This window comes from Apostichopus japonicus, chromosome 20, assembly GCF_037975245.1.
Source record: "Apostichopus japonicus isolate 1M-3 chromosome 20, ASM3797524v1, whole genome shotgun sequence".
NCBI classification, from domain to species: Eukaryota; Metazoa; Echinodermata; class Holothuroidea; order Aspidochirotida; family Stichopodidae; genus Apostichopus; species Apostichopus japonicus.
This window is the reverse complement of record NC_092580.1, coordinates 4,733,167-4,758,640: the sequence shown is the minus strand read 5'-3', so window position 1 is coordinate 4,758,640 and position 25,474 is coordinate 4,733,167. Positions and strand designations below refer to the sequence as shown.

Genomic DNA, 25,474 nt, shown 5'->3' with positions numbered 1-25,474 from the left:
ATGTATATATATATCATATATATATATATATATATACGCATATACGTATATATACATATATATATATATAATTAAAATCATAGTGAGTTGGAGAATCCAGAACAGTGAAAAAACTTCCAGCCTCCACCAGGATTCGAACCCAGGCCTCCCGCTTTATGTGCGGACACCCTATATACATATATATGATACAATCTTTTCTCTTGACATGTTTTGTGGACCTAGATCCAGTACCTGGTAGTACATTAAAATGGTAATTAAAGGATTTTTTGACATTTTGGAAATCAAACAGTGTGATGTAAATTTCAGGCCAAAATCCAGAAAATAATTTAATAACAAAACAACAACATAAGACAAGAAGAAGTCACAGTGATTGATGGTAGGGAGGGAGTTAGGGAGATTGAATATTTGACTCTAATGAACATCAATCTATGGGGACGTTAATCTTCTCAGGAGATTAACAGCATTTTCAAACATCTGTTGTTGCCCTCCCTTGCCCACACATTTCTCTTTCCCATCTGAGCTTTTCTTTAAAAGAAACTAAAAAACTTCAGGGTTGAAACGTGTCTCATTTCTTCTTTTGTCGCGAGTGATTTGCATATTTACATATTTACATGCTGAGAAGGGAATAATTTGCCTAGGTTTGAGGATTATTTCCATCATAAAACCATCTTGGCTAGTTCTTGAGAATGGGGGGGGGGGGGTTGGGCGTGGAAAGGGGTTCTTCTGGGAGGTAATATTTTTCAGCAATTTTCTTCCGTGGTTATAAGTTTCATAGTTAATACACCTATAAGACTGCGACAATCTATCTATCTGTCCAGGATACATGTATGGAAAAGAATCCATCGTTTGTTATGGTTGGAACTTTATTCATTTGAAAAATTCCACTGTGTTCATTTAGGATTTTACTACTTTTTTAACAGTTTATCTGAATTATTCAAAGTGTAAATTGATTGCCCACAGGTATACCAAGAAGTCCAAAACGATTTGGTGTCTATTAAAAATGTCCATCTTCAACCTTCATTGGATACCAAGTTCTAAATCAGTGAGAGACTGCAGTCCATTTTGACATGCACGTCGTTTTGGGGGGGGGAGCGGGGGGGGGGGTGGGGGATGATGCTGTATCAAAGTAAGGACTCTTTGTATCTAGAAATGGCCACAATTTTTCTATGAAGGTTTGATATATTGTGTTCCACCTGGTGAGAATTCAGGCATAGTAGAGTACCTGTTCACAACAGCCAGTTGGAAGACTGGGTACCCAACATGCCATCATAGCATTGCCAATTTATGAACATTTAAAAGGTTTTAATTCTGTCTAATAAAAGTCTAATAAACAATTTACCAAATTTAGAAAGAAAGAAAGAGACAGCCTCCCTCCCGAAAAAAAAATATGAAATTACAAACTTGAACTTGTAATTACCAATAAAATTGGTATAAATTTTTGTAAAAACAAAAATAGACAAAAATTGGCATGCTAGAATACTGTTTGTTATGCCTCCTTGAATTCTCAATACTTTCAATACTTATTAAATTCCTTTATTCGTTGTTGGTGAACCGAGCTAATCATTGCACTAACAGTTGCATGCATCTAAATTACATACTGTAGCCAATATAGCCCACAGAAGACTCGCCCCATCTTTGTCCTTTGTGTTAGTCCCTATGGGGTTTAGTGAAGGGCAGGTTTTTAATGGTGTTTTGATCATATATTACTCTTTGTTCTTCTTCAACCTTCTAGTCAAACATCTTCGCCAATGATATTACATTCATACTTTGGATGGTGTTATGACTCCCAGGAAACATATCATTGATATATATCCACGCATTCTCGGGAGGTACAAGAAGTATGAGTAATTGCAATGGACTATTAAAACCCTTTCATGAGAAGCTCCCCTTTTTTCCACTAAATTCTCTCCTTTCTCATTACCCCAATAATCCAGTCCACACAAATCTTGCTCTCTCGAATCCCTTGGGTGGGATGTTGCATAGTGAAGCTCAGCATAGTAAATGGAAAGCAATAAATAGCAGGTTCATACATGCGTGATGGTATTAAATTACATTAGAAGATGCTCATGAGATGTGTGTATCATCTGATTCTGTGGCAATTTATGTTGGATTGCCCTTTAAATCTGTACCATTTTGCATCTGGCCCCCAATATATAGCAGGTTGATATGTGCATGATGGTATTAAATTACATTAGAAAATGCTCATGAGATGTGTAGTCTGATTCTAGGACATTTATGTTGGATTGCCCTATAAATATGTATCATTTTGCATCTGGCCACCAATAAATAGCAGGTTCATACATGCGTGATGGTATTAAATTACATTAGAAGATGCTCATGAGATGTGTGTATCATCTGATTCTGTGGCAATTTATGTTGGATTGCCCTTTAAATCTGTACCATTTTGCATCTGGCCCCCAATATATAGCAGGTTGATATGTGCATGATGGTATTAAATTACATTAGAAAATGCTCATGAGATGTGTAGTCTGATTCTAGGACATTTATGTTGGATTGCCCTATAAATATGTATCATTTTGCATCTGGCCACCAATAAATAGCAGGTTCATACATGCGTGATGGTATTAAATTACATTAGAAGATGCTCATGAGATGTGTGTATCATCTGATTCTGTGGCAATTTATGTTGGATTGCCCTTTAAATCTGTACCATTTTGCATCTGGCCACCAATATATAGCAGGTTGATATGTGTGTGTGAAAGTATTAAATTACATTAGAAAATGCTCATGAGATGTGTAGTCTGATTCTAGGACATTTATGTTGGATTGCCCTATAAATCTGTAGCATTTTGCATCTGGCCACCAATATATAGCAGGTTGATATGTGTGTGAAAGTATTAAATTACTTCAGAAAATGCTCATTTGATGTGTAGTCTGATTCTAGGACATTTATGTTGGATTGCCCTATAAATATGTACCATTTTGCATCTGGCCACCAATATATAGCATGTTGATATGTGTGTGATAGTATTATATTACATTAGAAAATGCTCATGAAATGTGTAGTCTGATTCTAGGACATTTATGTTGGATTGCCCTATAAATCTGTAGCATTTTGCATCTGGTCACCAATATATAGCAGCTTGATATGTGTGTGAAAGTATTAAATTACATTAAAAAATGCTCATGAGATGTGTAGTCTGATTCTGTGGCAATTTATGTTGGATTGCCCTATAAATCTGTATCATTTTGCATCTGGCCACCAATATATAGCAGCTTGATATGTGTGGATAGTATTAAATTACTTTGGAAATGCTCATGAGATGTGTAGTCTGATTCTAGGGCATTTATGTTGGATTGCCCTATAAATCTGTATCATTTTGCATCTGGCCACCAACATATAGCAGGTTGATATGTGTGTGAAAGTATTAAATTACTTTGGAAAATGCTCATGAGATGCGTACATAGTCTGATTCTATGACATTTTATTTTGGATTGCCCTATACATCTGTACCAAAACAATATGTACCAAAATGAGCAAAATAAATTAAAAAAGTAATAAAAAACAATTTAAATAAACAAATTGCATTAGAAAATGTCATGGGATGTGTGTAGTCTGATTCTAGGACATTCTAGTTTGGATTGCCCTATACATCTATATCATCAAAAAATGTACCAAATTAGTATTAAAAATAAATAAAAAAGTAATTAAAAACAATGTAAATGAACAAAGCATCCCTTTGCCGCCCAAAATAGAAAGAAAGGAAGACATAAAATATGAATATTCATGTGGAAAGCCTTCAAGGAGAGCTAAAACTTCATTAGCCTAACCAGAATGCTATAATATGTATATACTTTATGCACATGCAGATATGGCCAAATTGTAAAAAACAAAATGCACTTATAGCCAAAGGTTACTGTACCTTTAGCATGCTATAGTACAAAGGTCATTGTTATTAATGTGTACAAAGCTACTGTAAGTGCCTGCAACATATAGAGAATTGGTATGTCATATAAACTGTGATAAGCCGCATCATTTGAGATGAAGCCAAAGATAAGGAAGGTGGGGAAAACATAAAAAAATAAAATACAATACAAATATTGTATAAATCTATGGCAATATTTCCAGATTATCCTCTAAGATGACCTTTAAAAAATGAATTGGGATGTGGAATTACCTTCTTGGCAAATTCAAAACTTCATAGCAACCACATGGTTCTACCTCTAACAGACAGAATGTGTCAATATTTATATTATTGTACCCCCCCCCCCTGCTCCTCCTCTCTCAGCAGCTGTTTGCTCAATATCTTTCCTGGGAGGATTGTCCAAACCTGGCAGGAAATATGAATGGCTTTCCCAGTTAAAATCTTTGTGCCTTCTGTACCCTGTTTGTTCCCTTTGAGCACAGTGCCTTCTGCACCAAACCATGGTAACAGTTGTTCCATTTCCAAGTTGACCTATGTATAGAAACCTGAACACCAAATCAACCCAGGTAGAGGGTATATATATATATATATATATATATAAATATATAAACCAGGGGATGTTATGATACAGTGATATTTTGTGGGTACAAGTTCACATGGGGTCAAGTTTATGTGGAGGGGAAAGCCTTGTTGTTAATATCCTCAGCAAGAGCTCTTGAGATATTTTACCACAAAACCTCAACTATTTCAAAAATTTGTACAGTTGCAGAGCATTGGAAAGGTGGGGGAGAGGGGGGTGGTGGGGTCGGTGGAGGTCTTCATGGTGCTCTGCTGGTAGGAAAAACAATTAATGAAGGCTGCTCTGTAGTAGTACTCAGTGTGTAGCCTAAACCCGACAACGGTATAGTCTGCTCTGTCTGTCTTCCACAGCAGCAGCGGATGAGATCATCGATAAATTTGACTTTAAGCACTGGTGAGGTAATTAACATGCACTTAGTTGTACAATTAATGGGCTGATTTGCGGTAGTAGGAACACAACTTAATCTCACTGACTGTTGAGAGTAAGTTGACAGTTATTGAGTGGGTAACTAGGATTTCCCAGACTTGCATGTCTGGTGTATGGCATTAAAGCTGCTACTGTTTGCAAGGTGTAATCAGTTGCCATAGTAATACATGCACACAAAATGTATTTGTGTTAGATTTTTGCAACATGTATATTCCATATATATAGGCCTATATATATAGGCCTACAGTATATATATGGGCCTATACATCTATTTATGTTTAACACGCTATCCCATCGCGTTGCACACATTGAGTTCTTTTCACTGCAGTGATCATCAGACAACATATACATTTATAGCTAAGTCACATATTTAAAGAAATTCCGATTACACTTTACTTTTCATGCAGCGAGGCCAGGCCAGGCCTTATTTGCTTATGAAATGCAGGGCTGAAAGTTGAATTGTTATTTAGCACCTATTGTTTTCACTATTGATATTCAGTGTGAATACTGATGCTCCTCCTACCATTCCTCTCCAACCCCCCCCCCCCCTTAATTGGCGGTAATATCCCTGTATATTTCCAAGTACATTCTGGGGACACCTGCACTGGGTGAGTCATTTACAATAACATTTGGGACAAGTAGAATTCACAAGATACAGTGTTTGTTCTGTTAATACTGCAGCACTGAATATAATCAGTTTAAGGACAATTGAATCGATTTCATGTTAATTTCAATTATGGAAGGCCATCCAGCAACCAACCAGTCGGTATTCAGTTTTTTCTCAGTTATTCTTTGGTACCAAGGTCTTTAATTTGGTTTACACCTGAGTTATCAAATGTATATATTTATGATAAAATATATATACCCACGGAAGTCTTTTTGTGTATAAATTGGTACCGAGTCCCCGAGAGATGTTATGGCTTGATTATTTATATTAATATCACTGATAACATCTGGAGTTTGTTGGATCTTTTGTCTGTATAAATTAATATCAATCTGTCATGGATGATGAGTGTAGACTCAGGGTATGACTGCTTTGGGTGGTCTGTTAGTGACATAAACCTGATGAATCCACAGCACAGAGCTAAAGAGCAGTGGAAATGCCACTTCCTTTCTATGCATGCCGGTAGAGGTATAGGCTACTGCAGTTATAGGCTACTACATATATATATGCCATAAACAGCTCATTCCTAGGAAAGATGAAAATACAGATGGGTGAAGGTCCATGGAGAAGCATGAAGGTGAACTTCTGGCTGTTTTCATTAAACGGGTATCGGGAAGAGGGAGGAGGGTCTTACTGTCCCTCAGGAGGGTAATAAACCTGACCCCAGATGTACCTGTCCACTTTGTGAGAACAGTGGCGGAGCTAGGGGTATTGGGGGCAAGAATGGTCTGTAGGGGTGCTTTCGACACTATCTAAGCGGAGCGCCACCACAGGTTGTCGCGGAGCGAACAGAAATTTTTTGAGCAAAGATACTCCCTTGATCGCCAGAAATTACCCTTTCTGGGCCTTGCTAATTTACAGATAAACGGAGAATAAATAGGTGTCATCGCCATTTTGTCAGAAGATTACACCAACAAAATGTGACCAATGTCAATAATTATTTTAGAGCGCAATAAAAAGTCAATAATCGCAAATAAGTAAAAAGTGGTAAAAAGCTGAAAAGGGCGCCAGCAGTCCATTTGAGTCCGGCAGGGGGGGCATCCGCCCCCTCTGACTGTATGGACGCTCCGCCACTGTGTGAGAACATGGTGCCAGTGCTGGGGTATAAAATTAAATGTTTAAATTGTACAAGATTCCTATGTAACGGTACATGTTACCTTGACAGTACACACCAAAAATTGCCATGCTCAATTAAACTGTGTATAATCTTACGATAGCGATAATGCAGACATGGGGCTCCTATGCAATTTATCCGAGTGATTAATATGTTTGGAAATTATTTATGGGGCGGACAGCAAAATACGAGAGCTCACTTTTAGGCCGGTGTAATTAATACAATTTGTATCCCCTGTTTTGTACCTCAACAAGGTTTTTCCATTTAATAGTAATATATATCTCACACCTTTAACTTTGTCTAGCATTTCAACTTTCAATTGTTTGTATTTCTCAATCCAATTATTGTCGTGAACATGAGCGGTTGGAAACACTGCTTCCGTTTATAGAAAAGGATGGGGGGAAAGGGGAGAGAAGAAGGAAAAATAAATAAGTACAAATAACATAAAATAAAAAATAAATATATATAAATTAAATAAAAAAACTGAAAGCTTGACAGTAGTGGATTAAAATTCCTTCAAGGATGGTGCAAATGGTGCAAAAGTGTGTTTGTATAAAAATATATAAATATACATATATATTGTATAAAATACCTTATAAAATACAAACTGCAAAAACAATATTGTATGAAGAAACAGATCCATTATTATTCCCTGTTAGGTTTGGTTTCCATGACAACCGTCAGCTCTTGTTGGAAGGTTTTCTCTGGATATCCTCATTTTGTGTTTTTAAGTATATCCAATCACTTGTTCACTAATTTCTCCTGGAAAAAAACTGTTGCCATGCAGTCTGTCTCTGAATGTTATAAATTTACAGATGGCGTGGATGCCTCCCCAACCCGCCTGGGTTATTTCTCGGCATGCACGATTCCTCTTTCTATGAGAAATTCGCGTCAGTTTTGTAGGTAGAGTTTTTTAGGCTTATCTCGCTCAGAGACTGGTAAATGTCAGATGGATCCCTGCCCTGTTTGTGTGATACATACGTGTATGATTTATTGACTTATTAATGTTTTAATGTTAGAACATTTTCAAAAGCAGAAACCTTATGACCTTTATCGAACTCGGTGGCATTCCATGTGGTCTGATATATATATGTGTGTGTATATATAGCGAGAGCTTTTTTATTACAATGAGTTTTGTGGTTGAATTGTTGTTGTTGCTAGGGAATAATCCCTACAACTTTTACTTGTAGTAGATGATTTGCAGGTTATGACAAACTTTGTTTCATGTGATCGTTATGAGTTGGTGTCGATCAAGACTGGAGGGATGGAGGTAAGCCTGAAATAAGTGATGGTAAGTGTGGGTTGGACCTAGACCGGGGATTAGCCTGGTTAGCTCATACAGTACCAGCATGCTGGTGTGAGCTATTGTTACAGTGCAGCGTCTATCACTCTATCCGTCAACAATTGGTAAAACCGCTCCCACTCGCACAGTGTTTGATGGAATTTCATGAAACTTGGACACAAGGACCATTGGATATAGGGCCATCAGAGATGGTCCGAAATTTGGGGTCAAAGGTCACCTGTGGGCCATAATGGGCCATTTTGTGAAAATACGCAAAATGCTTCTTCTCCTACAGATTCCATGGTACAATGTTGAGGGTTTGTCACGATAGTAATATGGAAGTTTTACCTTCAGGGTGTTCATGAATTTGAGATCAAAGATCAACTAGGGGTCTTTTGTGGCCCGGGCCGAGGCCCTATATTTTCAAATTGCTTCTGTTCGTACAGTGTATGGCCAGTTATAATGAAACTTGGTCACAACGTTCCTCGGGATGAGAGTTACGAGGGGTGTTCGGAAAATTGAGGTCAAATGTCATTTAGGGGGTCATCGGGGGTCATTCTTTGTAATATTTTCAAATATCTCAATCTCCTCAAGATTTTGATGTATCATATTCAAAGTTGAACTGATGATTGTTGGATTGTGTATGAATAAGGTGATGCCTAATAATTTTTGGTCAAAAGTTAATTAATTACAATTAATCCCCATTGTTTAAAAAAATCTGAGCCTTCACCTTTTGCCAAAGCTCCTTTAATTTGTCTCCCAGTCTCTGCAGTGTTTGTTTACATTTGTGGTTAAGCTCTGCAGAGGCTGTTAGTGGAATTAAAGCAGGACTGGGAGTTGTTATTAACTGTTGAACTGTAAGCATGAGAGCCCTATAGCCAATCAGCACTTGCCGATTCTTAGAAGTCTTTGAGCTTGAGGTATGTAGGCAGCCAGCCAAAATTTTGGCAAGGAGTGCTTCAGGTCTGCTCTGGTAGAGGGGAGAAAGTTTAATAGGGTAGGTCAGTGGTATTGTTTGAGAGAGTGGGTAAAATAGGATTTAAAGGGGGAAAATAGGAATTATAGCCAGTGGTGTGGCCAGGGTTCTGCTAACGGAGGGGGGGGGGGTTATCCCTCATGGGCCCAAAATTTGTGGAATCTGAAAAATGGCCTGAAATTTGGTGGGCCATAAAGTTTTGTGGGCCCTACATTTTTAAGCTCGAAAAGGTATGAGCTTCTGCACCTTTGGTGCTCTAGTTTAAGTGATGGTAAGAGTGGGTTGGACCTAGACTGGAGGCTAGCCTGAATTAAGCGATGGTATCAGTGGGTTGGACTTAGACTGGAGGTTATCCTGATTTAAGTGATGGTATCAGTGGGTTGGACTTAGACTGGAGGTTAGCCTGAAACATGTAATGGTAAGAGTGGGTTGGACCTAGACTGGAAGCTAGCCCTAATTAATTGGTGCGTGAATGAATCAGTGCCTTAATTAATCGGTGCCCGAAGTAATCGGTGCCTGAATTAATCGGTATGAGTGGGTAAATTGGATCCATAGAGAAAGGATTGACTCCACATTAGAACATTAGTCATTTAAAAAGTGATAGACCGTGTCCTTTCTAAGTTCAATATTCTGAGAGAGACAAATTTTAAAAACTTGATCGCAGTTGTTGAGAACAAGTCTCTATGATCATAACAAAAAGACTTTCGAGATCAAAATAGTTGTTTTTTTTTCCCAGATATTTTTACGCCCCTGCATCAATCGACTAGTTTTAATAGGACAGTTTGATTTCATGGTAACTTGGCTTCCGTATCATTTCCTATGTCTTTACCTGTATTCCCAGTTAATTTCCTCGAATCAATCATTTGAGCCGCCTGCTAGACCTCGAGACTATTAACTCGATGTGTTTTGTAAATGAGTCGAATATATGTTCATTATATAGTATCGATTCTGCAGGGCAAATCTCCAAGGCCTAGATGCTTTTGTGCTAGTATCTAGGTAATTTACAATGAGTTTATCAACCTTCATTGTCTAACTCTTCTTTTCCTGTGTGTATATTTTGTATGGAATTGCTATTAAATGTATATTTTCATATATATATATCTATGTAATGTATATATCTAGGCTATATCCTATACAGTGCAATGGATAGGGTTTTAAGTCAATGATACCTTTGATCCCTCTACTGCCACCCCATGCATACATCAGCTACATTGAGTTGGCATGAAGCTCACACTAGTACTGTTTGCTATCTAGCTGTGTATATATTCTACTATGGGCTGTATATGGGTGTAGGCTAGCTTCTACAATTAGGTACCCCTTGTGTCTGTGGTCTGCTGTGTAACTTGCAGACTTGCACAATGTACATGTGTCAGTCTGTCCACTCTTCATTGCAGTGGTGAGACATGTAACTCACAGAGAAGGGCACAGTATGGTCACTTGTGCATACAGTCTGTGAGGAACTGACACTTTTCTACCTTTCTTTATGTGCTGTATTTGATGGATTAGTTGGTACTCTACGATTGCTTTCTTCTCTGCATATACAAACAGTCCATATCTGAACAGTCTGTGATAAAATGGCAGACTTCTGAAACCCATTACTTTGTGTGAAGTCTGCATTGAACTGATGATAGACTTCACATACCTTGTCTGTCTGAACAGTCTGTGACAAAATTGCAGACTCGTTACTATGTGTGAAGTCTGTATTGATTGAATTGATGATAGACTTCACAAACCTTGTCTGTCTGAACAGTCTGTTATAAATGGCAGACTTCTGAAACCCATGACTATAATGTGAAGTCTGCATTAAACTGATGATAGACTTCACATACCTTGTCTGCCTGAACAGTCTGTAATAGAATTGCAGACTCGTTACTATGTGTGAAGTCTGTATTGAATTGATGATAGACTTCACAAACCTTGTCTGTCTGAACAGTCTGTGATAAAATTGCAGACTTCTGAAACCCATTACTATGTGTGAAGTCTGCATTGAACTGATGATAGACTTCACAAACCTTGTCTATCTGAACAGTCTGTTATAAATGGCAGACTTCTGAAACCCAGTACTATGTGTGAAGTCTGCATTGAACTGATGATAGACTTCACAAACCTTGTCTGTCTGAACAGTCTGTTATAAATGGCAGACTTCTGAAACCCATTACTATGTGTGAAGTCTGCATTGAACTGATGATAGACTTCACAAACCTTGTCTGTCTGAACAGTCTGTTATAAATGGCAGACTTCTGAAACCCATTACTATGTGTGAAGTCTGCATTGAACTGATGATAGACTTCACATACCTTGTCTGTCTGAACAGTCTGTGATAAAATAGCAGACTTCTGAAACCAATGACTATGTGTGAAGTCTTCATTGAATTGATGATAGACTTCACATACCTTGTCTATCTGAACAGTCTGTGATAAAATGGCAGACTTTCACGTCTCCATCTGTGTCTGCATGCAGTCTGCATCGCATTGCTGATAGACTTTCACATTGCTTTTTCTGTCTGAACAGTCTTTGATTAATAGTTAGACTTCCACAGACTCCATCTGTGTCAGCTTGCAATCTGCATTAATCGATATTAGACTACCAGAGTGTACTTTAGTCAGGGTTAAGTTTTGATTATTAATGTAATTTATTTAACATAATATTATTTTAACATAATATGCTTTTGCTTTTGCTTTTGCTTGTACTCATTAAAAAAACAAAGTTGCTGTATTCTCAATGGGAACATCTAAAAATAGCAAAAGTAATCAAAGGCACGGCCCCATGTGAGCATGTACTGTATACAATGGAAGAACTCGAAGAAGTCTGTGAAGGGTTTTAACGATGATGCGCATGTGTGCACATATTAAAGATGAATGTATATATATAACAAAGAATATCCTGATAGTCAATGGGGTAATTAAGACAATAGTTTCTTGATTTTAAATAATAATTTGAATTTTTCATAGAATATTCATGTTGACCATAATGTATCTGATGGACTGCCGAATTCAGGAATCACTCGATTTTGAATTTCTGATTACGTACCGCTGGGATGAGAATTTTGGGGAGGGTATTTTCTTTGTCTCTAACTTTAGCACTGTTCGTTGAAATATGGCACACGTTGAAACAAGTTTGAACTGATTTTACTCCTCGTCAAATAAATTAACCTTATTCCCTACAACACGTGTTAGCAACATGCACAGCAATGAATAATTGAGATATTTTGACAAAAGAAATGAGAAGAAAGAAAACGTGAAAACACTCTCGGGGGGGAGGGGGGGGAGACACTCAGGGGAGGGACTTCTGTAGATGTATCGTGCTAAAACTGGTGACATGTGTGTCTTAAAGCACAGACTAAATATATAATGTAATTAGTGGATTTGTAGCTAACATTCATGCCATCTGAAGAGTTGCATATATTTACTTGTGGTATATTTTAAGAAAATTTTTCTTGGGAATTGTAAGATTTGTTGGCTGATATTTCTTCATTCTTTATATTAAATTTTATATTAATTACATAAATTGAATTGATTTAAATTATTCAACTTAGTGATGACCTTGACATCTTTTGACTTATTTTTTACACATTGATTAACTCAAGTGTTACTTACGATACGTTGCTACCTGGTAAAAATCATGACAGTTTTGTGCGCATGCATGATGGTCTACTGTGCAGTATTAGGATCTATAATCCTATTCACAGGGAGCTGCTACTTAGAGTAGCAGCTCCATGCTGCTATTCAGTGCTTATTAGCATGAATTTATTTGTGTTTAAGGTATATACCATGTTAATTGATTCTTCTTTAACCAACTAGATGAAATAAGATTCGTTCCAAACGTCTGATATTTCAAACCATTTTTTACCCCCGCCATTCGAAGAAAATGTGTAAACAATCTAGTCATTAGTGATGTACTTTTTGAACAAAAAGAAGAATAAAACAAGCGAAATAACAAAGGTGCCGGTGTGCATTTATTGTTTACTTGAGATGGGGCTCTGACGCAACCATTTTAATCGTATTCCCTTTTATCGCTCAACTATTCTCTGGTAGGCAAACCTATACCATTGGCGGGCGGGGGGGGGGGGGGTAGAGGTGGTGGGTTCTCTGCCTTTTACCATCGACCTATTTGATGTGACCTTAAATAACCAATCACTGCCAATTCTTTCTGAAATCTCCATGGCAACGTGCACTCAACTACTTTCTTTTCTCGTCGTAACTATGTTGAGTATGTTTCAGAAGGAACTGATTATTTAATTCAATGAAGGTGTTTTTTTTTTGCCGCCATAGTCTTTTGGGGAATTGATGACGTAACTGCTGCAAAATAAATTTGCAAATTCCTGACATTTTCCTAAAAGGGGGATGTAAAAGGCCTTCAGTACCATAGATAAAAAAAAAAAAAACATTGAGAGAAAAAAAGTGTATAGGAGAGAAAGGAGGAATAAATTAAAGACAAAACAAGATAATAAAGACTAAAGATAGCCTTCAGTTAGTTGTTAGCCATTAAAAGAAAATTATAATTTGAAATAATTTGTCTACAATATTTTTCTTTTGACATCAAATATTTAGATAATTCTGTCCGTAAATATTCACATTTTCATAACCTCTAAAGCAGAGATACATCCCATCTGCAACGAAGAAGCAACAATAACATGAAGTAGGAGTGATATAATTTGAGAGCGGAATATCGGCCTATATCTACACATCTAAATGAAGTGAACTCAGCGATTGGAAACTTCATTAATATTTCAAGGTTATCCCTTAGATAAGTTTGATAGTCGCAAGAATTCTTTGGATTTCTCGATCCCAGGAGGTGAATAATTGAACGGTAAGATATTATCGCTGGTTCTTTGGCTGTGAAAGAAGTAACAAGACATGAAAGGCCATAAAATGGTGGAAAATTCCTCTTTTCTCTAGCATAGATATGACTCGACGTGCCTTTGAATTGGCCCTCGTTCAAATCTTCGTCCGTTGTCTCCCCAGAAAGACGATAAAAAATGTATCAAGCTGTTGAGTCAGGATAATTTTGAGACCGTGAAAAATCGTGACTTGCACCCTTTAGCTCGTTTCAATAATTGATGAACCTGTGGGTACACAACCGACTCATTTTGATATTATAATGGTATAAGGCCTGACTTTTAATTCAATCGAAATTTTTATGTCACATTTTCTAGTCTTTGAAAGGTATTCATTACTCCACATGGTAAACCTTTGATGACTCTTCGATCGTGCGTGTAGAGAGCTTTTCGATGGTTCTTGGATCTCACAACTTTATTCCAACCTTAATGTAAGAATGTCGGCTAGGAATGGGGGGGTTCTTAATCCAGTGTTTATTGCAGAGGGTGGTGTCCTATTGGTCCTAGCAGAGCGGTAGATTTTGCTCCGGGTCCTAATACATGTCAAAATGTGTGTCATTTACTGTTTACAGATCTCCAAAGATTTTTATAAAGCACTGTAACATACCTCAGAGTATGTGCTAGTCGTGAAAATAGGTTGGCTACTCGTTTCTCCTTCTGGTTCTGTGTAAAAAGATCGCATAAAAAAAGAAAAATATTACAACAACAAAAATTGCAAGAGAAAGGTTTAAACTGTGTAATTGGACAAATTGTGTGATTTGTAGGAAATTTGTTTTATTTTCAGTAATCAAAAAGTATTTTTGTAACATAATTTCATTTTAGTCTGTGAAATGCAAACCAAATTGTAGGTGACAAGTACCCAATTGTTTCTGGGTGGCTGAAAAAATAAAACCCAAACTCCAAAAAAAACAAAGTTATCTTTAAGTTTGTAAAAAAACCAGGATGGAAAATGTTACAAAACATTTTTTTGCCCAATTAAACTATGAAAATTTATTTTATTTTCTGTTTGTAGTTGCTATGAAGTACTGTATCAGCTTTCCTCATCTCTCCCCATCCCTCCCCTTCCTCCCCCCAACCATTAATATAAGTGCATTGTTGCTGGTTTATCTCCCTCCTGGTATCCAGGTGGTAGGTCCTCTCTCTGTACCTGAGGTAACACTTTGATGATTTTCCCAAGAGGTTCAAGATGAAACAAAAGAAAAGTTCAATTGTTGTGACCTGTAGACTTCTAGGTGCATTTGAAAAAAAAAAATCTAAAACAGTCCTAGAGACCACACTAGAGAGTGGTATAGATGGGGGGTATATACACTGGGGGGGGGGAATGTTTGGTATTAGTCAAATATGAGAGATATAATGCCCTTTGCCCTTTCACATCATCCCAGCATGGTTAGCTAAGTACTGTTCAATGTGTATAGACCTATGTACAGTGTATACTTGGTACTAGCTAGAAGTGTGATCTCTCATCTGCAGAGAACAGTACATCATTCGAACCACCACTCACTTACAAGCTTAAATTGAATAGCAAATTTACAGTGTATTTTACAGTATTAAGTTTGTATTATCCCTTCATGCTGTTGAATGGTATTCGATCGTGAAACACCCTCTGATATGTTGCTCTTGATACCTGATACTCCTGCTTGTGATACTCCACATGATACTCCATGTAATTACTGATACTCACCTCTTGGGAGAAAATTCATCCACTCCCTTGCTCCTTCCCCTCTCATCTCCTTCCCTCTCATCTCTTTGTTTTCTTCCTCATGATACTCCTTTCATACATTTGATACTCCTTTCATACATTTGATACTCCTTTCATACTCTTGATACTCCTGTCATATGTTTGATACTCCTGTCATACGTTTCGTACTCCTGTCATACGTTTGATACTCCTTTCATACTTTTGATACCCCTGTCATACTTTTGATACTCCTGTCATACTTTTGATACTCCTTTCATACTTTTGATACTCCTTTCATACTTTTAATACTCCTTTCATTCGTCTGATACTCCTTTCGTACTTTTGGTTGTCCTTCCTGTCTTTCAGCTCCGCATCCTTCTAATCTCCTTGATACTTTTCCCTAAATACTCCCGATTTGCCTAATTGTTCCGGATACCCCCTTCATGATATTACCCCTTCCTCATCTATCAGTATTGGTGGACTTCCCAATAGTCTTTTTTGTCACACATGCACTTTTAGGATGAAATCCATGTCACAGCTACAATATGTGGCAGATCTTACGTGTGACCTTTCAGGACAAAACCCTTCACAGCGATGTACCTATATATATCCTTACTACAAACATACTCCTGATCAATAATGCAGTGGTTTTGCACTTTTTTAAGTGCTTTATGAACTCCGGGGAGAAAATTTTGTGGAGAAAGGGTTTAGTTGAGAGAAGAAACCTGACTTATAAATTGATTTATAAAGCATTACTACTCAGAAGGTTGGTAACTTTCCATTGATGAAGAAAATAAAAAAACAGGACATGTATCTGATAATATAAGTGACCTAAGATCTATAGTTCATTTCATGTTTAGATTAAAAACATTCACCAGTGTTTTACCTGGTTCTGTGATTAACACTTCTTGCAGTTGAAATAGCTCTGTAAACATGCAGTGCATGTTTTTTTACACATTAAAATGTTGGCATTCCATACATGTATGCGATTTCCAGCTTCCAAACCTGTTTTTGTACCTGACTGATACGATCTGTTTGATGCCTATATACATGTTGTTGACCTAAAGGAGGCCCAGGTCGATCTGTTGGAGAGGATTTTTGTTTTTCGTGGCTGAGATCTCTCTTCGTTGAATCCTATTAAAGATCGTTTTCAGCAAGGCAGCTTAACTCGCAAGTAGCTGCATTGAAAATAATCACGACGCTGCATGTATATTTCAATCCATGTGCTGTGTTAGATCATTTCATTACGATTGATTGTTATTATTATTATTATTACATAAATGTAACAGAACTGTCTGATCAGTGACAGATAGTCCTCATAATGGGAGTCCCCAGTTTGTTATTTAATACACAAATATAACAGAACTGTCTGATCAGTGACAGATAGTCCTCATAGTGGGAGTCCCCAGTTTGTTATTTAATACACAAATATAACAGAACTGTCTGATCAGTGACAGATAGTCCTCAAAACGGGAGTCCCCAGTTTGTTATTTAATACACAAATATAACAGAACTGTCTGATCAGTGACAGATAGTCCTCATAACGGGAGTCCCTAGTGCAGTTGGTAATTAATCATCTCTTAGTGCAAAATAAGCACTATTTACAGCAGGGGTTGTTAATACTGTAGGTGGTGGGCCCATGGAAAAAATCAGGCCCGTGGAAGCTTTCAATTTGGTCCACAAAACTAAAATGACCCACAATCTTGAATTCATTGGCTATGGAGGCATCTAAGGCCTGGGTCTACATGTGTCTCAATAGTTTTCAACGGAGCTAAAGTGAGATTTGAGTTCCCACAGGCACCTTCATCCAATCTGAACTGTATTTCTCTGGCCTCAAACATTAATTGAGGACCAGGCCTGCACAATTGGTCATCATAACTAGGGTCATTTGGTACCTCTGCTTAAAAAATTATCGCAGTTTTATACAAAATGGCTGAATCGCAGCAGCCAGTTGCAATTTCATTGTATACTAATAATGATATTGATAGCCATTCCAACCAGATATTATACTTTGTAAAATATTAGTTGATGTCATACAGTACCTGATATAACATATATATGCTATAATATTGTGCTAAATTGGACAGACAGCTTGATATAATACAAAAGAAAATTGATAAAAAGTTGATAATAGCTGTTTTAATCCTGTTCAAGTATTTGATCAAATGGACAAAATGTCTTCCATATTTTTAGATCTATATAAAGCATCCAGGATTAGCACTCTCCAAAACAGATCTCACATTACCTCCAATAACCTCGAAAGGTTAGGTTCGACCCTGTCCTCGAAATCTGACCTGCCTGAAACCGAGCAGAGGCATAATCACGGATCCCAAACACTTCCTTAATTTCTTGCTACCTCTTCGTATTAGATTTTACTTTTTGCAATAGGATTATTGTAATCCTGGTCAATTGGTCTTAGAAGCCTTGGTATTAGTGGTTAGGCTTACATCTCACCCGGCAGGGAAATACTTTATCCGGTATCGCTACACAAAATGCTATGCAAAATGGCCAGTTTGCTATGCAAGTGCAGAGATGTGTAGCAGTGTTTTTTATTAACACAGAAACTATCTAAGAGACATAGTTCAAAGATTGCAAAACTGCTAAACAAAATTTGAACACCAAATTATTCCGCCTGAATGGTCCGGGTATGTGCAGAAGTTAACAAGGTTGTTACGTTGAAACAAATTACTTAACAGCTGCATTGAATATTTCAAGATGAAAGTAGAAATTATCTTTATCATACACTCACTCCCTCCTCCCTCTTCCTCCCTCCTCCCTCTTCCTCCCTCCTCCCTCTTCCTCCCTCCTTCCTCCCTCCTCCCTCCTGCCTCCTCCCTCCTCCCTTCTCCCTTCTCCCTCCTCCCTCCTCCCTCTCCCTTAGAGGTTGTGGCATTTATGAATATGTGTGGTCTAAAATGATAGGTATTACGTAGCATATCGCACGATATTTCAAGCAAAAACATTTTTTGTAACAATATTTCGTCTATGTACACTGTTTCTGTAGGAATCGTTACGTTATTCATACATAATTTCTTTCATTAATGCAACATATATAGTCATTGAGCTATAGTTACTTCGAATTAAAACTTCCTTGGCCATTGGACTACACTCAACAGTAGTACAGTTTTGGTAACGTGTACCTGACATGTTTAAAAAGTATGTGCATACTAAAAATTGCCACAGGCTATAAATTTATCTTCCTCTCCCATCTGTATGTACGTTGCGAGGATGTCTGGACAATATATGGCAACGTAAAGCTGCACCTTGCGTTGAATATTCCAGTTTGCTCAAAAAGTGTTTATTTGAAATGCAGGAGGCACCTCCTAATTTTGTCCTTACCTTTGATATCAAAGGCCACTCTAAAATTTTTATAAGAGATAGTATTAACGTGAAGGTCATATCTATATTTCATCCATATTCAAAGAAAGAAATATGAAAAAAGAATATAATGGGGAAAATAGTAGAACCTTTCAGGAGAGGTTTTTTTTTTCTCCTGTAGGTTTTTTTTGTTAATGTCAATCAATATTATTTACATTGAAGTGGGTCAGATCGAATCAAGGATTGGTTAAATTTAATATTTCATCGGAGAAATACATTCGGAAGGTCGCAGTGTGAAATATGTACAAGGTTATAAGCTCTTAGTGTAAAAGTGCACCATGTTTGGTTGACCTTTGTATCAGTTTGTTTGGGTGTCATTATAAAGTAATTTTGTTTCCTCGTGAATAGAAATAAAAATCCAGACCTATTTGCAGTACTCCTACTGTCTACCTTCCATATACATCTCAGTCACTCCTTTATGGTTCACCCCCACCCTCTCTCCCCCTCCAATTGTTCACCTTTTAGAACAGTTTCCAAACCGCCCTCCCCCTCTCCCCTCTAGGCAGAAGATATATCAATGATAGAAAAACAACCGGAGTGAAATTTATTCCGAAAGGCAAAGCAACAGAAAAGACGAAAGCAAAGAGAGAAAGAAGGAAATAAAATAAAAATAAAATGGGAAACAAGAAAGAGAAAGAGAGTACTGTAGGAGTATGTAAAAAAAAGAAAAATGTTTCGTGGAATTTTTGTCAATGATTTGTAATAAAGATATGCAATACACAACAACTGAGGTCAGAATTCTTTGAGATTAAAGCTGAAATACAGAGGAGGAGGAGGGTCAGGGCAGTGACCTGTCTGGCTGTGTAATCCCTGTTAAAGCCTTTGTGACTGGGGTGGCAAACTATAAAGTCTTCACGACCGATATAAAAAAAAACCTGTAAAGTCCAGGTGGTTAATGACCTAAGCAATAGTTTCCAAAAGTACCTGCATGCCTGGCAAAAGAAGGTCCTTGATCTCTCATTCTCGGTTCTCTATATCTCTCGGAGAAGACCTTAAAAAATTTATATCGTAAACTTTTATCAGAGTTCAAATTTTTTAATGTGGCTGTTTGGCAATCAGCACTCTCATGAGTGGTGGTGAATAGTCGTATTAGGTCTGGCAAACATATTAATGCTATATTGTGGTTTCCTTGTCTAGGGGTGTAAGTCACATGTGATGACTTCTTAACCCATGTAATTTTTGTACTTGTCTCAAACAAAGGATATCACATTTTTATTTTATTGTCGTGGCGATTGATCGGGCAGGATGTCGTAATTGGGCTGTAAGGAGGGAGGTTTTCGTTCAATGTTACCCTGATGAAGGAAAGCATGTAATTTTACTAAAGGATTTATGCTTAGATACAGTAGAAATGTGTGTGTGCGTGTATTATGTGATATGCTGTTTGGCTTGTAAATGAGGTTAAAGTATCTTAGAAATGCAAAATTCCAACTGATTTTCATTCTTTACATATCAACATTTTCTATAGAAGTATTTCATGTGCAAAAGACCCCTATAAAGTCACTCTTTATGCAAGCTATTAGCCAATTTCTGGTATATTGGACAAATTGATGACAGAATGAAATATGAAAATGAGATGGTAAATTAGAAACACCCACCCCCCCACACATAGAAATTTTTTTTGTTGACTTTTCCTTTAACATTTGTAATGGATCTACAATTCCCACTGGTTTGCTGCATTAGTTTATGTTATCTGTGCGAAGAAAAGTATTCTTCACTAGAAAAGTATTGATCTAGTAAAGTTGATTGCATAAAAACCTGGCGGTTTGCCTTTACATCCATGTGCTGTTCGCATTAAGTGATAGCACCGTAAAATTAAATGCGAAGTGATTTATGCGCGGGTTTACTCTGAACTAACATACCATAGAGTATTTCCACCCCCTCCCCTCAGTCCTGGTAGATCTTAATGTGGCAGTATGTACTTTTATCTTTCTACAGATCATCAAAGTGCCAGTTGCTGAGTGTGAGCAGTATACGGACTGCGAGTCTTGTCTCAACGTCGGCGACGGGGTCGGAGACCCGTACTGCGGATGGTGTACCTTGCAACCAAAGTAAGTTCCGCATTTTTATTCTGGTTCCGTACGATACGTCCTGTTTTGATTTACGTCGAGCAGTTTGCTATCCGAGCGATTGAAATCTATAGCGAATCTGTAACCACCGTAGCTCGGAGATATCGGACACGGTACGCAGACCGGAAAGAAGCCGAAAGAATAATAAAAGGAAACAGAAGAAGGAAAGGAAGAAAAATAGGAGAGAAATAAGAGGGGGGGGGGGGGAAGAAATGGACAGTGAAAAACAAAGAAAAAGAGAATTAAACCCAAGTCTAAGCTCCTTTAGGATACAAGTCCCCAGTTGTGTCTTCAAAATTCAAACCCCTTAATATCACCATCAATCTAAATAACCCGATCAAGAAGTGAAGTATTAATGATGATAAATGAAACGAAAAGGAGAGAGACGATTCCTAGGTGCTCCCTCGGAACCTATCAGTCAAACACGGTTGCAGCAATCGCCTAGCCTCCTCCTCCTGCTCCTCCGTAACCGGACCCCTCGGTTTATTTTACGACCGCGGCGTTATCGAGCCGCTATTTAAATTGGCAGTCACAGCTCTGGTTCCCCACAGTGGCGATAGTCTCAGCTGTGATTTATGACGGGATTGCAGCATCCTGACACTTTGGACTTTTCACCACTGTGGAAGTGACATTCAAGAATAATCGCCGATTTACGGCAGAGTAATTCCAACCCGCTAGGCGAAGACGGAAGTCGCGGCTCAGCTGCAGACGCTGTTATGGCGCCCTCCCTTTTCAGGGAGGTGTCGTCGGCGTAGTCGCCCGAAGGGGATCTGGTTGCCTCTGGATCTCCTGTTATATATCATAAGAGATGTTCCAAGCATCCTTTCTTTTTTTTCCCCCCTTCTACATAACAAGATTTCTTTATGCTCTGAGACTTTGAAAGGATATACCCGTCGTTTTGAATATTGTGAATGGTTGTGTTCTAGGTTTTGCTTTCCCCGGTTCAGTTATTTGAAACTGGCTCTCTATCTCCATCTGGCTAGCATCGACAAGAAAAGGGATGGAAGGATAACATTGATATTGCGTGCATGTGAATGATCCATTATTGATGGCAACTATGGTTGGATTCATTTCTGTATTTGTGTGCGTGTGTGATGCCCTCGCTGTAAATAACAAACAAAAATATGAAACCCCCCATTAAACACACGGTTATTTTATACTTGGTATTTGGCTACACCTGGGTGGGTGGGTACAAGAACCCTGTTGTTTTTGGGGGGAAGTCAAAGGTCATTTGAACCCACCAGTTGTTAACTGTCTGGAAAACTTTTAAACATGATGATAACTTCCAAAAGTTAAACTTTGATCCACTTCCATAATGGATTCTTGGTAAAAGCAACAACGGTCTCGAAACAAGAAAGGCATTTCTGAGCTCCATGGACTTCTGGTCTTGCAGTCCTCTAATATGCATACAATTGCAATATCAGAGAAGCAAAATCGAACAACAGAAAAATGTAATTCCTATATATAATACAGGGGCTGTGTGTTTATGTGGTTTGCCAGAAACTTAGCATGTGACTTTGTGGTGGAGGTTTTAAAGTACCAGGTTAAAAATGAAAATAACACAACAACAGAAACAAACTGAAATTGAAGTCATAACAGGAAGGAATTGGAAGGTCACTATGTTGTCGTAATATCTCTGTGGAGGATGAAGCAATGGATTTTCATATCCACAGATAATCGTTCTCCAATCAAGGCACTACTAAATTATGTAGAGGAAATCAAAATCGCGACACAGCAAGTTTTGTTAAAAACAAGAAAAATAGAAGGAAAAAAAGGTTCCTTATTCGTAAGGTTTACCGCAGGTTTTTGTATGTATATACTGTATATCTATAATATAAGCGCTTCTGTATTTTTAATGCATAGGTTTTTCTATGTCAGTTTTTGAAACTGTTACGACAGATGATCAAGTTCCCGCCACGTGGTTTTTTATAGAGGGTCGTACTTGCACGTTGTCATGCTGATGTTGTCAGGGTGACTGAGTTTATAGCAAACGATTATGTAGAGAATTACTTTTTCAGCATTGAAAGTTTTGTTTTCGTCTGCAATTTGAGGTTACTCTTGGTTATATAACCACCATTTCAGAGCCTTGAGGTGAGGGGTAGGGCAAAAGGGAAGGAGGAATGGGGGGGTGGGGGGTATTGGGAAAAATATGTCAGGAAAGGGGACAGGGTAGGATAAAAGAACCGGTGTATGAGTCCAGTAGAAATCGACTAAAAACAGAAAAGAGCAAACTTTAGAATCTGTTTACCTTTTTTTCTTGTCACAGAGATTTATTATAAAGAGATGTACCTCTGTTCACATACCGCTATTAAAAATAGAAATACGGACAACGAATCTGCAAGCCAGACAGAAAAGCCCGCCGCGAAGCTACGCAGTTTGTCTTTCGTCCAATGCGATGTGATATCGTGGTTTATTTTTTAGCTTTAAGTCTGGATTGGGTTTTGGGTCAAGATACTGAGCTTAGCTCACAAAAATATTCACGGATAAGTAGGTTCGTTATCAACCGTCAAAAGCACAGAGATGTAACGTTCACACAGAACACAGGTATTCACCAACAGCAGCCAGGTCACCGAAATTTTGCGGTGGGGTCCGCAAACTCTCATCCATGACCCAATTCCCCACCGAGAACCTTGCCATCTAATGAATATATTAAATTGGTCTCTTTTTGTTTTGTTACTCAGCATAAATCAGTTTAATGTTTCACTTCTCGTAACCTTTTTTTTGTGGCGAGCGAAAGGTCACCCTGAACAGGATGCAAGAACTGTAGATCCTCTTACCTGCTAGCTGATTCAGACTAATCCCCTGGGATTAACGGATTAGCACGTTTCCTCTTCCCCCCCCAGTATAGACCGAGTTATCTTTTGTTTTTTCTCCCCTTGTTTACTGGCGGAATAAGTTCATGAATATTTATGATGTTTGGTGGTGTAGTCCTAGGATTTCTTACACATGTTGTGAAAGATCTGTGAGCGTAGATGAGAGAAAGATTTCGGCTCGGAAAGACTAAAAATTAGGCCAAAATAAATCATGAGTTCTGTCCACATTTCAATGTTAGAGCCAATTTCTGGACCTTTTTTTTGGTTGGGGAAATCCTCTTTGTATGAACTCTTATGAGTAGCAGAACAAGGCTGTGAAGTCTGTAAGGGCAAGTTTGAATACTTGTACTGGTATCTGTAAAAAACAAAAAAAATACCCAGAATGCTCTGTCCTCCAAGTACCAATCCAGGAGGGCGGATACAAGTACAACTTTGGGAATCACTTAAAAGTCAGCCAGCTAAATGATTCCAGTTCCTTACACAGGCTCTTGCCACGAAATACTTTTGGCAAAAGGTTGCAGAAAACTAAATACAAGATTTCCACCAGAAAGTGATGGTACTTGTGAAGGAGTTCTCCTTGTTTATTTGAACTGCTATTTATTATATTATACTATTTTCTACCAACAATTCTTGGCATACAGTTGTGCAATTTGTGTGTAAGTATATATCTATCTAACATACTGCATCCATAATGCTGAAAGGGTCACCATTTTTTATCGACTAGTGGTTTCCTGTTAGAGGAGATGTACTTTTCAAAATAAATGCAATGTCCTCTCCTAACTTGATGTGACCCAAACTTTTGGGATCTCAACAGATTGGCCATTTAATGAAAGATGACATTAAGCACTTAGTGCAAGGACGGTCGTCGGTCTGACGGATATAAAAAGAGTTTGCACCTGTACGATGCTGTTAGTGCAAAAGGATATTACGGTCTTCCTGTAACCCTTTTACCTTGAATTTATATATCTTAACCAAACAGTATTGATTGCTGCCTCATTCCTTTTTGTTTTTCGATATTCACTCTGCCGGTTAAAAACCTGCCATAGGCAAGATCTTAGTCATCTTGTGAGTCCTCCTTCTCTCGATTACTCTGTCTAGTCGAAATTCCAAGATGCCCTCAAAAAGTTTTTTTTTCCCCTTCTGCTTCACCAAGGCGTTCATCTCTTTATCAAAGATTATTTTTATGACTTCTCCGTAATATATTTCTCTTCCCTTGTCCCGTTTATCTCCTTCTCCCCCAACACTGTAACAAGATACCTTTTAATATAAAGACAAAGATATAAAAATTGAAGCCAAATTTTTTTTTTTTGGAGTAGCGCAAAAATGAAATGTGGTACTATCGCTCTTGACGAGAGCGATAATACCTCTAATAGCTTTCCGATGCCAAAAGTGATTTGTGCACATTTAACCAAAACGTTGACGAGATAAATATAGTTTATGGCAATTACCAAAATAAGTTTTGAAAACCAAATTCTCTCAAACGATGTTGATAATTGCTAATGGAGACAAGGTTTCTGCTCAATCGTGTGCTCGATAATTTCGACGGACTGATGATTATCGTGTGGTCGGAGTGCCATCTTTCGAAGGTAATTGAGGAGTCTTGATTGTGAGTGGAAAGAGGGGGGAAATTTGTTTTAGGATAGATCGAGGGCTGGTTTCATCTGCATCAGCGATTAATGGTTGCCTTCGAGCTGTGATGGACTACCTACAACCAGCAGAACCCACAAAAAAATGAGAAAAAAATGAAAAAGTAAAAGAGATACAGAGAAAGGG

The 25,474-nt window shown here is 37.9% G+C and overlaps 1 protein-coding gene across 7 annotated transcripts in view; it reads left to right on the top strand.

The window, feature by feature from the left end:
- Nucleotides 1–25,474, top strand: part of LOC139962153 (plexin-A4-like) — a 205,569-nt gene that overhangs the window by 87,494 nt on the left and 92,601 nt on the right. For all 7 annotated transcript variants that reach the window (XM_071962097.1, XM_071962102.1, XM_071962100.1 and 4 more), the window contains one exon: nt 20,758–20,870. In XM_071962097.1, coding sequence (XP_071818198.1) covers nt 20,758–20,870 — 113 coding nt within the window. The remainder of the gene's footprint in view (nt 1–20,757; nt 20,871–25,474) is intronic.